Consider the following 15,492-nt stretch of genomic DNA (forward strand, 5'->3'; position numbering starts at 1 on the left):
GATTTTTAATCCAGAAGGGAGACCACAGCTCACCAGTGCTTATCATCATGTCCTCCTCTGTCTGTTTAGCACTGTGCCTGACATATAGTAAGCATTCATCACATTTTTGACTGAATAAATTTGAGAACACCAACTTTACCGTCCTCCAGGCTAGCATCCGTAGGTTTTGTTCTTCAGCCCTGCATGTGGCAGTATGTGATTTCACCGTCTTCTGGAGATGCTCCAGCTTGTCAGGGTCCCTCCTTAAGAGAGGCACTGAGAATAAATCACAGTGTTCCAGGTGAAGTATGACCTGAACTATATGAAACATATTATCTCAGTAAGTTTAGAATCCTAGAGATTTTTACGCTCAGGAGCAAAATTTCTTATTTGCTTTTGGTTGTGAGCTAATTTTTGAGCTGTAGACATTATCACTTTAATATCTTAGTACTTTTTCTAAGGGTGTTAATGAAGTAAGTTTAAAGAAGTACTGTTTTGGAAACAGTTATTTAATTTACTCAAGCCGTTAAACTATTCTCCAGGTTAAGTACTGTCTTACATGAAAATTAATCGTCAGAAGGTGTGCTTTTCTGACTCCTCTCTTGCTTTCTGTCAACCAGTCCACTACAGTTTCTTTTCCTGACCTTTTGAGTAATGCATTCTGAAAGTGGCAAGTGTTTCAGTGATGTATGATATTTGGGTGGGGGGTGGGGGAAGAATTCCTGAACCTTTGTTATTTTGGGAGGTAGAAAAGGAAATTTTTTTTTTTTTAATTTCAGGTGTACATCATTATATTTCGATTTCTGTGTATAATACATCATGTTCACCACCCAAAGACTAATTACCATCCATCACCATATACATGTGCCCTGTCACCTCTTTCGCCCTCCTACCTCCCCGCTTCCTCTCTGGTAACTACCAATCCAATCTCTGTATCTATGTGTTTGTTTGTTGTTTTTATCTTCTACTTATGAGTGAGATCATATAGTATTTGACTATCTCTATCTTACTTATTTCACTTAGCATAATACCCTCACGGTCCATCCATGTTATCACATATGGCAAGATTTCATCTTTTTTTTGTAGCTAAGTAGTATTCCGTTGTGTATATATTCCACATCTCCTTTATCCATTCATCCATTGATGAGCACGTAGGTTGTTTCCAAGTCTTGGCCATTGTGAATAATGCTGCAGTGAACATAGGGTTGCATGTATGTTTACACATTCGGGTTTCGTATTCTTTGCATAAATACTCAGCAGTGGAATGGCTGAATCATATGGTAGTTCTATGCTTAATTTTTTGAGGAATCTCCATCCTGTTTTCCATAGTGGCTGTACCAGTTTACCTTTCCACCAGTAGTGTATGAGTGTTCTCTTTTCTCCACATCCTCTCCGATACTTGTTATTTCTTGTCTTGTTAATTACAGCCATTCGGACAGGCATGAGGTGATATCTCATTGTAGTTTTGATTTGCATTTCCCTAATAATTAGTGATGCTGAACATTTTTTCATGTGCCTATTGGCCATCTGTATATCTTTTTTGGAAAAATGTCTGTTCAGATCTTTTGCCCATTTGCTAATTGAGTTGTTTGTTTCTTTGTTGTTGAAATGTATTGAGATGTTGAGTTCTTTATGTATTTTGAATATTAACCCCTTATCAGATATATGGTTTGCAAATACCTTCTCCCAATTGTTAGGTTGTCTTGTCGTTTTGTTGATGGTTTCCTTTGCTGCGCAAAAGCTTTTTAGTTCGTTGTAGTCTCATTTGTTTATTTTTTCTTTTGTTTCCCTTGCCCGGTCAGACATTGTACTTGAAAATATGCTGCTAAGACCGATGTCGAAGAGCGTACTTACTATGTTTTCTTCTAGAAGTTTCATGATTTCAGGTCTTACATTCAAGTCTTTAATCCATTTGGAGTTAATTTTTGTATACGGTGTAAGATAATGGTCTACTTTCATTCTTTTGCATGTGGTTGTCCAGTTTTCCCAATACCATTTATTGAAGAGACCTTCCTTTCTCCATTGTATGGTCTTGGCTCCTTTGTCGAAAATTAGCTGTCCATAGATGTGAGGGTTTATTTCTGGGCTCTTGATGCTATTCCCTTGATCTCTGTGTCTGTTTTTGTGCCAGTACCATGCTGTTTTGATTACTATAGGTTTGTAGTATATTTTGAAATCAGGGAGTGTGATACCTCCAGCTTTGTTCTTTTTTCTTGGGATTCCTGTGGCTATTCAGGGTCTTTGGTTGTTCCATATAAATTTTAGGATTCTTTGTTCTTTCTGTGAAAAATGTCGTTGGAACTTTGGTAGGGATTGCATTGAATCTATAGATTGCTTTAGGAAGTATGGACATTTTAACTATGTTAATTCTTCCAGTCCATGAGCATAGAATATCTTAAAAGGAAATAATATTTATAGGAGATTATACATGCTGATAGAGTAGGGGAGACTGAGAGATAGAAGGAGAAAAAGAGTAGAAGAAAGAGAAAATCTAAGAGTTGAGAAAAAAATAGATGGCAAAAAAGTAATAAGGAAAGAGAATGTAATTTTCTGATCACCTGATCACCTACCATGTGCTTCCACAGCATTATATACTTTACTCATGTTGTCTCTTCCATTACAATGACTATGGGAAGTAGGTGTTGTTAACCCCATTTTATAGATGAGGTGACAGTCTCTGAGTCATTCAGCTAGTGAATGGCAAAAGGATTTTTCAGACCTGGTTCTAAAGTGGCACTCTTCTAATCTGATTTAGCAAATAGTTTTGTACCTAAGATGAAACAGATGCAGAGTCACTAGAGCATCATGGTTAAGAGTGTATTGTAGACTCTCGAGCCAATTGGCATGAGTTCAAATCCTGACTCTCTCAAGGCTCTAACACCTACCAGCTCTGGTACCTTGGCCAAGTTGCTTGATCTCTCTTTGTGCCTCATTTTCCTCATCTGTAAAATCAGGGTAATTGTGGTACCTTCTTCTTAGAGTTGTTGTGAATTAATTTAATTAACATATAGTAAAATGCTTAGAATAGTTCCTAGCATATGTAAGGCACTGTAAGTGTTTGTTGCTGCTGTTGTTATTATTATAATATTATTATTATTATGTTTGTGTGTGTGTCTCCTGTGAAAGGTCCCAGCTCTGTGAAGTATGAGGAAGGTGTTGTCAGAACTGTTGCCAGAGCTATTTCATCAGCCTGACTTGATCACACTTGTTTCAAGGTTCATCTCTTAGAGTTCTGACGGTGTCATCATGTCCTTCATCCCTAACCAGGCCCACCCCGCAAAATACACACACACACAGACACACACACACACACACAGCCTCACCTTCCTCTTTTCCCTTTCTAGAGTTAAGAGCCAGTTCTCAGAATTCTCTTTAATATTATTGTACAACAAGGGAAGAATAAAAGATTCACCTTAGGTAACACATAAATAAGAATCTAGTAGCATAAGTTAAAATTTGTAATTCAAAGCAAAAAATTCGGAAAGAGCTCCCATTTTACATTTTCTTTTTCCAAAATAAGGTGCTTCCCAGCCTCCCTGCAATTCAAGTCTATAGAATTTAAGTAGATTGTTACATGATAATAAAGAGCTTTAAACATTTCTGATGATTATTTGTTTCTATTGTGATATAGTTTAATTACTTTAAATAAGCTTCCATTTCCTAGGAAATTAGAACTTGTTTTTAAAAATCACTAACCCCTCTAACTTGCTGAAGATCACTTACTAGATTGAGGAAAAAATATAAATAGAGAAAGAGCTATAACTATTACTTTGCAGAGAGCCTGAAGATCTACCTTTCTTGAAACTAATGAAAGGGTAAGAAGGGGCCCTTTTTAAAATTTCTGTTTGAAGGCATGAGGGGTGAAGATTTTTCTTAAGTAATGGACTAACTCATGAATTTTGGCTATGTTAATTAATTTAAATTGATTCTTTATTTGAAATTCACCAAGGAAGTCAATAATTCAATGAAGTATTATAATACAAATTTTTAATGTTTTCCACCACGTTCAAGAACTGTATTTGTATATTATTTATGGATGCTATAATGTAATCTATTAGTGCTCATGAGCATTGTTCTAAATATTAATTTATTATAATATATTGCCCATAGTTTTCTTTCTTTCTTTTTTAACAAAGCCATTTAATTCTTGTATGACAGCCATTTGTAATACTTTAAAAAAAAAAAAAATGTATTCCTGACCTTAGTTATAGTAGAAATTATAAAAAGTCAATCCTCACAGCAAAAAAAATAACATACTAAATTAAAGCCTTATTGTTGTCTAGAATGATAATTCTTTGCATAAATAATAGGAAATGGCAAGATTTTTGCTGATGGCATTCATTTCCATTTTACTTATTAAATAAATTTTTGTGTCATTTGGATTTGGTTTAATCCTTTCATTCTCTGAACTTCTTCTCTACCTGTAAAGACAGAAATCATTTTTTACCACTCCCACTTACCACAATCATCACCAAATAATATCACTTCATCCAAGCTATACAATTTGTATTTCAGTTGCTATCAACTCCACGGAGCAGTTTAAACTATGAGTTCCTCTTATTATCAGAGCAAACAGTTAAGATTGTAAGGTAGGATATAGACAGTGAGAAAATCCAGGAAGTGGAGGAAGCCAGATCATTAAGCCTGACACTTTGAGATTGTCACTTTTAAAACCAGTCATAGGTTTCTCTAATTTCCTGAACTCATTGCTTCCTCCTATTAACTTTCTTCCCCTAATCCTATTTCTTTTCAACAAGTCCCATTGTCTGATTTTGGAAGTATGGGTATACTTACAGCAGTTTTTTAGCTTGATCTGACTGAGCCTGTGAGGGTATATTAATCCTCTTCTTTCTTTCCTTGTTGGCAGGGGGCTTGTGCACGACAGCCGGCATAACCTCCAGTTGAGAGGCTTGGTGGTGCTACTTATTTCTAAAGCAGCTGGGCCCAGCAGCGTGAATGCTTCATGTCAAAACTATGACATGGTCAGTGGGATCTATTCATGGTAAGAAGAAATTAGTCTTTTGACATTGCTCTCCAAATTGCATTTTCTTTTACTGAACAGTGGGCAGTGGAAATCATTGTTTATTTCTTTGTCGTTCCCTGATTCAAAGATAGATTAAAATATTTCGTAAGGTTAAAAAAGCGGATTTTTATTGTTCTTAACAAATCTCATAGTCTTGGCTGCTCCATGCATAACTCTGGTAAATCTCCCCATATATTTGTGTCAAATACTTTCATTTCTACCTTGGGCATTTACAATGTTCTATCATCATGAACCATCCTCCCCCATCATGGTATCATTGTATCTCTGTAGAGCTCTCTACGTCCCTTAGTCTAGGATTGATGATTTTTTTTGTGTGTGTGAGGAAGATCAGCCCTGAGCTAACATCTGCCAATCCTCCTCTTTTTGCTGAGGAAGACTGGCCCTGGGCTAACATCCATGCCCTTCTTCCTCTACTTTATATGGGACACTGCCACAGCATGGCTTGACAAGCGGTGCCACAGTGCGCGCCCGGGATCCGAACCGGTGAACCCTGGGCCCCTGAAGCGGAGCGTGCACACTTAACCGATGCGCCACCGGGCCAGCCATAGTATTGATGATTTTTTTGTGTGTGTGTGAGGAAGATCAGCCCTGAGCTAACATCCATGCCAATCCTCCTCGTTTTGCTGAGGAAGACCGGCCCTGAGCTAACATCTGTTGCCAATCCTCCTCCTTTTTTTTCCGTTTTTTTCTGTTTTTCTCCCCAAAGCCCCAGTAGATAGTTGTATGTTGTAGTTGCACATCCTGGGATGCCACCTCAGCATGGCAAGAGAAGCAGTGCATCGGTGCACGCCCGGGATCCGAACCTGGGCTGCCAGTAGCGGAGCACATGTGCTTAAGCCATGGGGCCGGCCCCGGATTGATGATTTTTAAACCTACTCAAAATGGTATACCTAGTTGTAAAATAATGATGTAACTACGAGAAGTAGTCTACTTCATTGCTGTGTCATTTATTTTATTTTGAGTATTTTTGTGGTGAAGAGATTTTTACTGAAGTTACTGTAATAAGAAATTTTTACATCCCACATTTAGATTAAAAAATAGATTTATGAGCATATATTAGTCATTTTTTGCTGCATATAAAACAAAATTTTCAGTTTTCTTTTTAAAAAAGTCACTGCATATTTTTTAGTAACAATGTATCAGCAATAACTTTATTTAATTTTAGCAGTGTACTTGGCACTGTGTTAAAAGCCTGCATAGAAGTAGAAATCTGCAGGTAGACTTTGGCACATGAAATTAAAACTACCCTAAAATCATGGTTGACAAAGAAATTTTGCTCACAAAAAGAAACATTTCTGGGAGCTTTGACTTATGGCTAATATGTCTTATTGATTTACTTTAAAAATCAATCCATATCTTAGATTTTTTTTTTATCCCTAGAGGTCTTAACCATAAATGTTTTCTTCTTCTGTAGTATGTAGAGATGACTGTTGCTTGCCAGCTGTGAAGTCCACAGTGTTCCTTCCTTATTAACAAGCAAGCAAAGATTATTACTGTCATGGCTACCAATGACCCCTCCTCCAACCAGGATAATTTTGCAGACCTTTTACCATTTATCCATACAAGTGTCTTCGTTGGAAGAGTTATCTTGGGATCGTTTTCAGTTCCTACTCACTTTGAAGTAATTTATATTTGTTTAGTGCTTTGTAGGTTACTGATCATTTTAATGACAGTTAACCCATTTGAGCCTTACAATAATGCCATAGGTAAAAATTGTTGTTATACTTATTTTACTCTTGAGAAAACTGAGATTCAAAAATCTTGAGTTTTTTTCAAGGTGACACAATTGGCAAATGAGAAAAATTGAGGCTCTAAGTATAGTTCTCTTCCTTCCAGATGTCATGTGTTTTTTTCTTGATTCCATTCACATTTTTAGTCTGATTCAAAGAATTTATTTCACTTGTAGACTATACTAGCCATTAAGTAAGTATACCAAGAAAGATCTTCTTGTAAGTATGTCTTGAAAAGCTTCTGAATGGAAAACAACTTGGCAGATCTTTAATACTTCTACATCTTTCCCCCAACCTGTTTGAATTAGAGCTCAAAACTTTACCTTAGGGGCCGGCCCCCCGTGGCTTAGCGGTTAAGTGCTGGCGCTCTGCTACTGGCGGCCCGGGTTTGGATCCCGGGCACGCACTGACGCACCGCTTGTCAGGCTATGCTGAGGTGGCGTCCCCCATACAGCAACTAGAAGGATGTGCGACTATGACATACAACTATCTACTGGGGCTTTGTGGAGAAAAAGGGGGAAAAAAAAAAAAAGGAGGAGGATTGGCAATAATGTTAGCTCAGGGCCAGTCTTCCTCAGCAAAAAGTAGAGGATTGGCATGGATGTTAGCTCAGGGCTGATCTTCCTCACCAAAAAAAAAAAAAAACTTTACCTTATAAATTTTGTAGAAAGCTTTTGGCTGAGTTTAGTTGAAATAACTAGAAAAAATAACGTAAAGATCTACAATGAATACCAATAACCTGATAGTCCCTGGAAGGGAAACAGACCTCACATCAGCCTGTACCCCATGTCTCTGTTTCCTTTTGGGAACTTGGCTGATTTTCAGTCAGCTGATTTTAACCCTGTTTTATTGGTCAGTCATCTGCTCTTGCATTTGGATAACGGTACATACCTCTAATCAACACCAGCTATGTTTTATTATCTCTAAGCCTAAAATAACCCTCAGAAAGTACTGTTTGACACATGATAGGTGTTCAATAAATATTTATTGCATAAATGAATCGTCCTCATTTTACAGAAAAAGAAACTAATACTGGGATCAAGACTTGTCTAAAATCCTCTGGGTAGAAAGTGATAGAGTTGAGATTTAAATCCTAGTTTTACTCTAAGCTGTGTACCCTTTCTACACTGCAGGTGCTGTTATTTGTATGTACACAGCACACTGTGATGTGGCCTAATGTTTTGAATTTCTTATCTAGCCTCTAAGAAACAGTTCATCACCTTCTGATCCTTCACAGGAACATAGTGCATTTGGTATATGGTTGTTGTAATATGAGCAGTTGTAAAAGAACTTTGCAAAAGAGTAGGTGGTACGTTATGAATATAAAAATTTTCCAAATAACATAAATGGGTTTCATACCCAAGTGTATAGAATTCACAATTACATTTAGGGAATAATCCTGGTGTGTGGTTCCAGGCTATTTTCTGTAATCAGACTTGATCTAGTAAGTCATTGTGATGCTTGGGTGTTTTACACACTTGTTAATGTGAAAATGTAATTTGGCATAGTACTATAAGAAACCATTAATTTGTTTCTCTATCTCTGAAGTCATTTGTTTGGCTCCTGCTTCCTTAATTGTTCAAGTACAACTTTTGCTGGAGGCTTGTATCTATAATGCTACAGTGAATTATTTAACATTTGAAGAAAGTTCTGATTTGGGAGCTTTTAAATTCACCTCCAAACTACTGGAGTTTACATGGTGTTTTTCTCTCACAAACTTGGTTCTGATGTCAGATAATGGGACCTGAGTAAATTACCTAAGGGACCAAAAGTGAGTTAGATGACCTCTTTTGTTTGGCCTAAGGATATAACTGATAGGTATAGCTTGTAGATGTGTCTAGTGAACTTATCGCATAATGGCCAAGAGAGGCAGAATTTAGGCTAAAATGTAATAAATACATTTTGAAAACAGGTAAGAGACTCACATTTATAAAAATGCACTATAAACATCTACCATAGCATTTTGCCAACCAGACCATGGGCTTTAGGTGTATTCCACCACATAAAACCCTGACTTTTAAAAAATTGTTTGCAAAGGTGATCAGGCAAAAAAATGATTGCTAAATTTACAAATACCCCAACCATAACTGAGAAAATAAGTTCACAACTTCCTGTTCTATTAATGATAGGATATTTTTATTTTATGTACAAAAGATAGATCATTGCAATATATAATGCATAGAATTAAAAAGTATAGACTTCTCTAATGTAACACGATTATTAAATTACAGAAATTCAGATGAATTTTTTTGACTAATGGTTCAGCTTTCTCAATTGTGTTACCAATTGACTCAATTATTTCTCATGTAACAGTTATAAACAGACCACGTATTTTCACTCTACCTTCATTCCCTGAAATTTCCCAATACCCCTTGTTAATTATGTTAGAAGAGACTGAAACAAGTTTGCCAAACACTTTTTCTTTTCTTTCCAAGTATCCATCCAGCTAGGCTATATTTCCTGCCTCCCTTGCAGTTGGCTAGGCCATATGACTGAGATCTAGCCAATAGAGTATGAGCAGAAGTGATATTTACTGTTTCCTGACCATAAAAATCTACACTTGCAATACTCCTTAAGCAGGTAACCTTGGAAGTGACGTATTCAAGATGAAAGGTGCCTACATCCCTGAATCACTCTTAGAGGAGAGCCACCTGCCCTTCAGGAACATCCTATAGACTTCATGTATGAGAGGAAAAAATCTATTTGTTAAACCACTTAAACTTTAGGGTTTATCTGTTAACAATAGCAAGCATTATTTTAGTTAATATACTTTTACTGTTTCTGTCACCTGGTTACCCTAGGGAATTTGGTAATCTTTGATTACTCTCACTCTTTTACTTTCCATACCCAACAAACCACCAACTCACAAGTTTCTCCAAGTCTCTTTTTCTTTGAATCCACTTGCCGTTCTCCTATTTCAGGCCTTTGTTACTTCTTGTCTTGACTTTAGCAATAGCTGTCTATCTGGTCTCCCTGTCTCTAGATGTTCCTCCTTCAGATTTTTCCTGTTAGGTCTTGTTAAATTGAACACCCTCAAGTCCTGCTTTGATCACTCATTAAATAAATACTTATTAGGCATTTACTGTGTTCCAGGCACTGTGCTTGGTACAGGAGATACAAGCTGAATAGTGCATAATATTTACCCTCAGCAACCTTCTTAGCATCGAGCCAGGGAACGTACAAGTTTACAAACAATTGTAATGCAATGCTATAGATACTGTAGGTTGAGTATAACAGAATTCTGTGGAGGATTGAAATATGTTGGGTGGAGGAAAGGAGAAAATTTCAGAAACAGGGACCATTTGAGCTTTACAAAACAGGGAACTTATAAGTGAGTTTTGAAGGTCGCTAGGAGGTCGTCGGTTGGAGGAAAGCAGGTAGGCAAGGGGCTTGGTAAAAGGTGGTTGTATCCTAGGCAAAGGAAGTAAGGAACTGGCTGACCAAAGCCATGGGGTATGGAAGTCCATGGCAGGCCCAGAACAGTGCTGACACTGTAATAGGCCCTCAGGGCATAATTGTTATATGAATGTATGGATTTACAGAACAGAGATTAGTTTCATTATATACCTAGGTGTTACGGGTTGAATTGTGTCCCGCCAAAATTCATATGTTGACATCTTAACCCCTAATATCTCACAATGTGATCTTATTTGGAGATAGGGCCTTTACAGAGATACTCAAATTAAAATGAGGTCATTAGGGCCGGCCCCGTGGCTTGGTGGTTAAGTGCGTGCGCTCCGATGCTGGTGGCCCGGGTTCGGATCCCGGGCACCCATCGAGGCACCACTTCTCCGTCCATCCTGAGGCCGAGTCCCACATACAGCAACTAGAAGGATGTGCAGCTATGACATACAACTATCTACTGGGGCTTTGGGGGGAATAAATAAATAAAAAAAAATAAAAAAAAATAAAAATAAATGAGGTCATTAGAATGGGCCCTCATTCAGTATAACTGGTGTTCTCATAAAAAAGGGGAAATTTGGACACAGATACACATATACAGGGAGAACACCCTGTGAACATGAAGATGGCCATCTATAAGACAAGGAGAGAGACCTGGAACAGGTTCTTCCCTCACAGCCCTCGCAGCCTAGTATATTATGGAATACTGATGAGAAGATGGCATAGGAAAGAAAGGTTGAAGTCAGATTGTGAAGGGCCTAAAGAATTAGGGCTGCATCCTGAGAAACAGTAGGGAGCCATCCAAGAGGCAGCAGAGTAGACTTGGAATCTGGAAACAGACCACATCACTTACTAGCTGTGCCTCAGCATGTACTTCAGAGGATGGTTTCAAGAATTAAGTGAGTGAATAGAGTAATGCATAGCATAGTAAGCATTCTGTAAGTGTGTGCTCTCATTCATAGCTATTGTAAAGGTCTTTGAGCAAAAAAGTCGCATTAATGTATCTGTAATGTAATTAGCTTAGGAGATAAGCCAGAGGGTTGAGGTCTAAGACGTAGAGAGAATCAGCCAAGGAGTTACTAAAGTAGTCTAGGCGAGAGCTGAGAGGGAAAACAGAGACTTGGAGAGTTATGGAGTTTTTACCCAAAGCAAAAGGTTAGAAATAGGTTGAGCCAGACCCAGACCCATTAGGTCCTCTGATTTCATGCCTTTTTTCTATCAACGTTTCCCAATTTGTGTTCCAGCGCTGAAGATGTAGCTAGGTGTTCAGTGGGGCAAAAGGTCATGTGGTCAAGTAAGTTTGGGCATGCCAGGTTAAACAGAGTTAAAAAGACTTCTTCATTTCAGAGATCTCCAGAGTTGTTATGTGTATATGACATGCATCATGAATCTTTAAGAAGAGATGTTTCCCAGTTTTTTGACTACAGAACCTTTTAACCCCTGTCACCAGTACATCTTGTGGAATGCTGCACAACAGTTTGGTAAGTGGTATTCTATTTCAAGGTGTCTGACTTTAAACCCTAATGGGAACTCTGTGAGGCGGAAATAACAATTTCACCAGTGAGAAAACCGAGACTCAGAAAGGTAAAATGACTTTCTGAGATCCTACATTAAGTGATCAAGTAGGGGAAGCAATATATCATATTGGTTATAAATTACCTTAGTTCAAATCCTTGTTCCATCACTTCTTAGCTGTGTGACCCCAGATAAGTTAGGTAATCTCTTTGTGCCTCATGGGTTTGTTGGGTGGAGTGAAGAAAGTAATATGAATAAAACACTTAGAACAGTGCTTTGTACATAGAATGTGCTTAACAAGTGTTGTCTCTCATTGTTATTCCAGACCTATCATGCTGCTTTATGTCCTCTATTAGATTTCTCACTCCTCCAGGGTAGGCACTTGGCTTTGTACGTCATTATATCTCACCAGTGCCTTGGACATAGTATTTATTCATTTAAATCTTTGTCTGGATGACGGAATCTTCAGTATAACATAAGTGTTCTAGACCAAAACAAACATTTGAATCACACATTTTACAGTGTGTGCCTTTCAGGGTAGTTTGATATGGCCTGTGACTTCAGTGACTATATCCTGTTATGTCTTTTCCAGCCTCTAATTCAGGATGTGAGCTGTAATCAGACTCCAAAGCGCTGCTCATGGAACAGTCTTAATTTTTTAACTTAGTTATTTTGTAAAGCAATATATAATGTGACATTTAAAGAAGGAAAAGAAGTTTTAGTGGAATATCACAAAAAATGACACAACATAAAGTATTACAGAATACCTAATGAAATTTTTAAAATCCCGTCAAAAGTTTGTTTTTTCCTTCATATTTCAATGTATTCCTCTTCACTACATTGTATTGACTCACCTCTGTTATCTGCAGCTTCCATTCTGCTGTCTATATGGCTTGAAGTTTTACTGATCGATTTTAGACTCTTCTGAGTTTGTGTGGCCCTCAACTCCATTTTGTGTAAGCAGCAGAGGGAGGAGAATGAGCTGCTGCTGGGGGACCAGTGCAGTGATAGTGTTCCCACTGCCATCAGAATTGTAGCAGAGCAGCCTGACCATCCGGAGCCACAAGGTGCACCTGCCATTTTGAGGCATAACCACTAAATTTAATTAAAGATCTGCAGTGTCCTGGGACATGTGTTCATTTATAGACGTGTTACTACCTTCTTGCCCACCTTGCTCTGTCTCTGATCTGCTTACTAGAGACACATTGAGTGATAGGTAGAACATGCAAGAATGAAAAGGCATTGAGTGAGTCAAAATTAAAGTGATTCTTGGTATTCCTGCCTTTTGGGTGGTCTCTTGCCCAAGACACATATGGGTACTGACAAATTTTAAAGCATGACAATTCTGTTTGTAAAACAAGTACTTCTATTTTATTGCGTCTTTGACTTCTGGGTGGCAGGTAAGCTGATGAATAATAATAAAATTATGGACTGATCATTTTCTGTATTTTTTTGTAATGCTGCTAAGAGAAGACTGTGTGCTTTTTGCTCTACTAAACATAGTTCAGATGATCCATTTTTTCCATATTACCCCAGCATTCAGCATATTCCTGGCACATAGATGGCAGTCAATGACTATTTGATCGTGGCTGAACAATAATAATAATAATTTAAATAATAAAACATGACAAAGGGCCAAGTTTTCATAAACAGATCAGTTGAAGATCTTATAAATCAGGAAGAAGAAGATAATACAATACAAACGTGGACAAAAGACATGAACAGACTGTTCAGTGAAGAATCATAGATGGTTAGTAAACAAAAGGGAAAAAAACCTGGACCTCCTCATAAAGGGCAAATTAGAACAAAAATCATAGTGTTCTCCTGTCAGATTAGCAAAGATTAAAAAATTTGGTACCCAATGTTTGTGTGTGAGGAAGTAGGCACTTGAATGCTTTGTGAATATGGACATTAATTGGTTTAGTTGCTTAGAGGGCAATTTGGTAGTAACTATAAATTTTATTTTAATTCAACTATCCTTTGATTTAGTCAAATTGTGTATTGACATATTAACATACATATTAACATCTCAAAGATGTATGTATAAGAATGCTCTTTGTAGCATACTTTACAAAAATAACAACAAAAAAGGAAACAACCAAAGTGTCCATCGTTTAAAAGAATTAACCAGAGGGCCAGCCCCGTGGCTTAGCGGTTAAGTGCGCGTGCTCCGCTGCTGGCAGCCCGGGTTCGGATCCCAGGCGTGCACCAACGCACCGCTTCTCCGGCCACGCTGAGGCCGCGTCCCACATACAGCAACTAGAAGGATGTGCAACTATGACATACAACTATCTACTGGGGCTTTGAGGGAAAAAAAAAGGCGGAGGATTGGCAATAGATGTTAGCTCAGAGCCGGTCTTCCTCAGCAAAAAGAGGAGGATTAGCATGGCTGTTAGCTCAGGGCTGATCTTCCTCACAAAAAAAAAAAAAAAAAAAAAAAAGAATTACCGAGATCTGTATGTGCCGATCTGGAAAGATCTCAAGGAACATGTAAAAAAAGCAAGATATTATAGTATATATATTAAAGAAACATATTATAGTTTGATCCTATTGGGGCTTGAGTGGTGGGCAGTGGATTTTTATATGCATGGAAAATGCTTCGACGGAGACACAGAGCTGTTATTAGTCGTCACCTCTGGGGAGGGACAATTGGTAGGGGGACGTGGGATGAGAGACTTTAACTGTTCATTTATGTCCTCTTCAGTGGGGCTGAATTATTTTGAACTGTATATGTGTTTTATGCACTTATGTACTTCTTAAAAACTGGTAAAAACTTTTGTTGAATGAAGGTAAGTCTATCCTGCTATTGAAATGAGGGCCTTAAGAATCTCTGAGCTGACTTGAACTTTTATCTTTTGTTCTCTTTGACAGGATCAAATATCCTATGAAAATGCATAAACTATAGTTGTTTTTTTTTAGTAAAGCAGGAGTGAAGCAAAGTGATATCTTGAGATTAACTGTCTTAGGTTTACTATCCGTGTTAAAATGGACACTGTCAATTTCTTGGTAACTGCTAGTTCTTCATTCAACTCAGTGTATTATTCCATTGATTAAGATTAAATTAATGATATATATGCTAAGGTAATTGTTGGGCTTTGAGAACTAATCACAAAAAAGCATTGTAAACATAACTATAAGGTAAATCTAGAAAACATCTTAAAATCAAATTACTGATTTTAACATTAATTTCTTCTCTAAGTAGCAATTGGTCAGGCTTGGTGTACTGTTAGAAGTGGTGGTAGGATACTTGAAGGCCTGAATAAAATCTTAATTTAAGGAAAGAAGTGGAGAATATAAAAAGCTGTGAAAGAAACAGGTTTTTGGGTTTTTTTTAAATCTTTTAATTTAGGGAGTTAGACTTGGTCTCAGCTGCAAATATTGTGGTTCATATTTTATCATTTTAACGTAGTACTAATTAGCTTCTGATGACTTGTAATTATAGTAACAATAGGCTGTGACTATCAGTCGTCACCTTCACACCACACATTAGAATTTGTCTAGCACTTAAACAAAATTAACAAACCACATTTCTCTTGGGGATTGACCAAATCAAAAAACATCTTAAAAAATGAGGCTTAAGTAGGAACATGTTGATCATATTTATTGATCATATTTATTTATATCAATATGATCATATATGATCATATTTATTTAGAGCTCAATTATATTAAGGTGAAATAATTAATATTGAAATATATAGCATTTAAAAAGTTATGGTTATTATTATTTTTAAAGATGACATGTAAATGCACAGAAAAGAAGCTGGAAGAAACTTGACCCACCTGATAATAACCTCCAGTGGTTGGAGGAAGTGGGTAGGGG

The 15,492-nt window shown here is 37.3% G+C and overlaps 1 protein-coding gene across 2 annotated transcripts in view; it reads left to right on the top strand.

Moving 5' to 3' along the window:
- PDSS2 (decaprenyl diphosphate synthase subunit 2) overlaps positions 1–15,492 on the top strand; it is a 288,128-nt gene that overhangs the window by 112,060 nt on the left and 160,576 nt on the right. For both annotated transcript variants that reach the window (XM_058566522.1, XM_058566523.1), the window contains exon 2: positions 4,847–4,981. In XM_058566522.1, coding sequence (XP_058422505.1) covers positions 4,847–4,981 — 135 coding nt within the window. The remainder of the gene's footprint in view (positions 1–4,846; positions 4,982–15,492) is intronic.

Source organism: Diceros bicornis, chromosome 23 (genome assembly GCF_020826845.1).
Source record: "Diceros bicornis minor isolate mBicDic1 chromosome 23, mDicBic1.mat.cur, whole genome shotgun sequence".
Taxonomy (NCBI): Eukaryota; Metazoa; Chordata; class Mammalia; order Perissodactyla; family Rhinocerotidae; genus Diceros; species Diceros bicornis.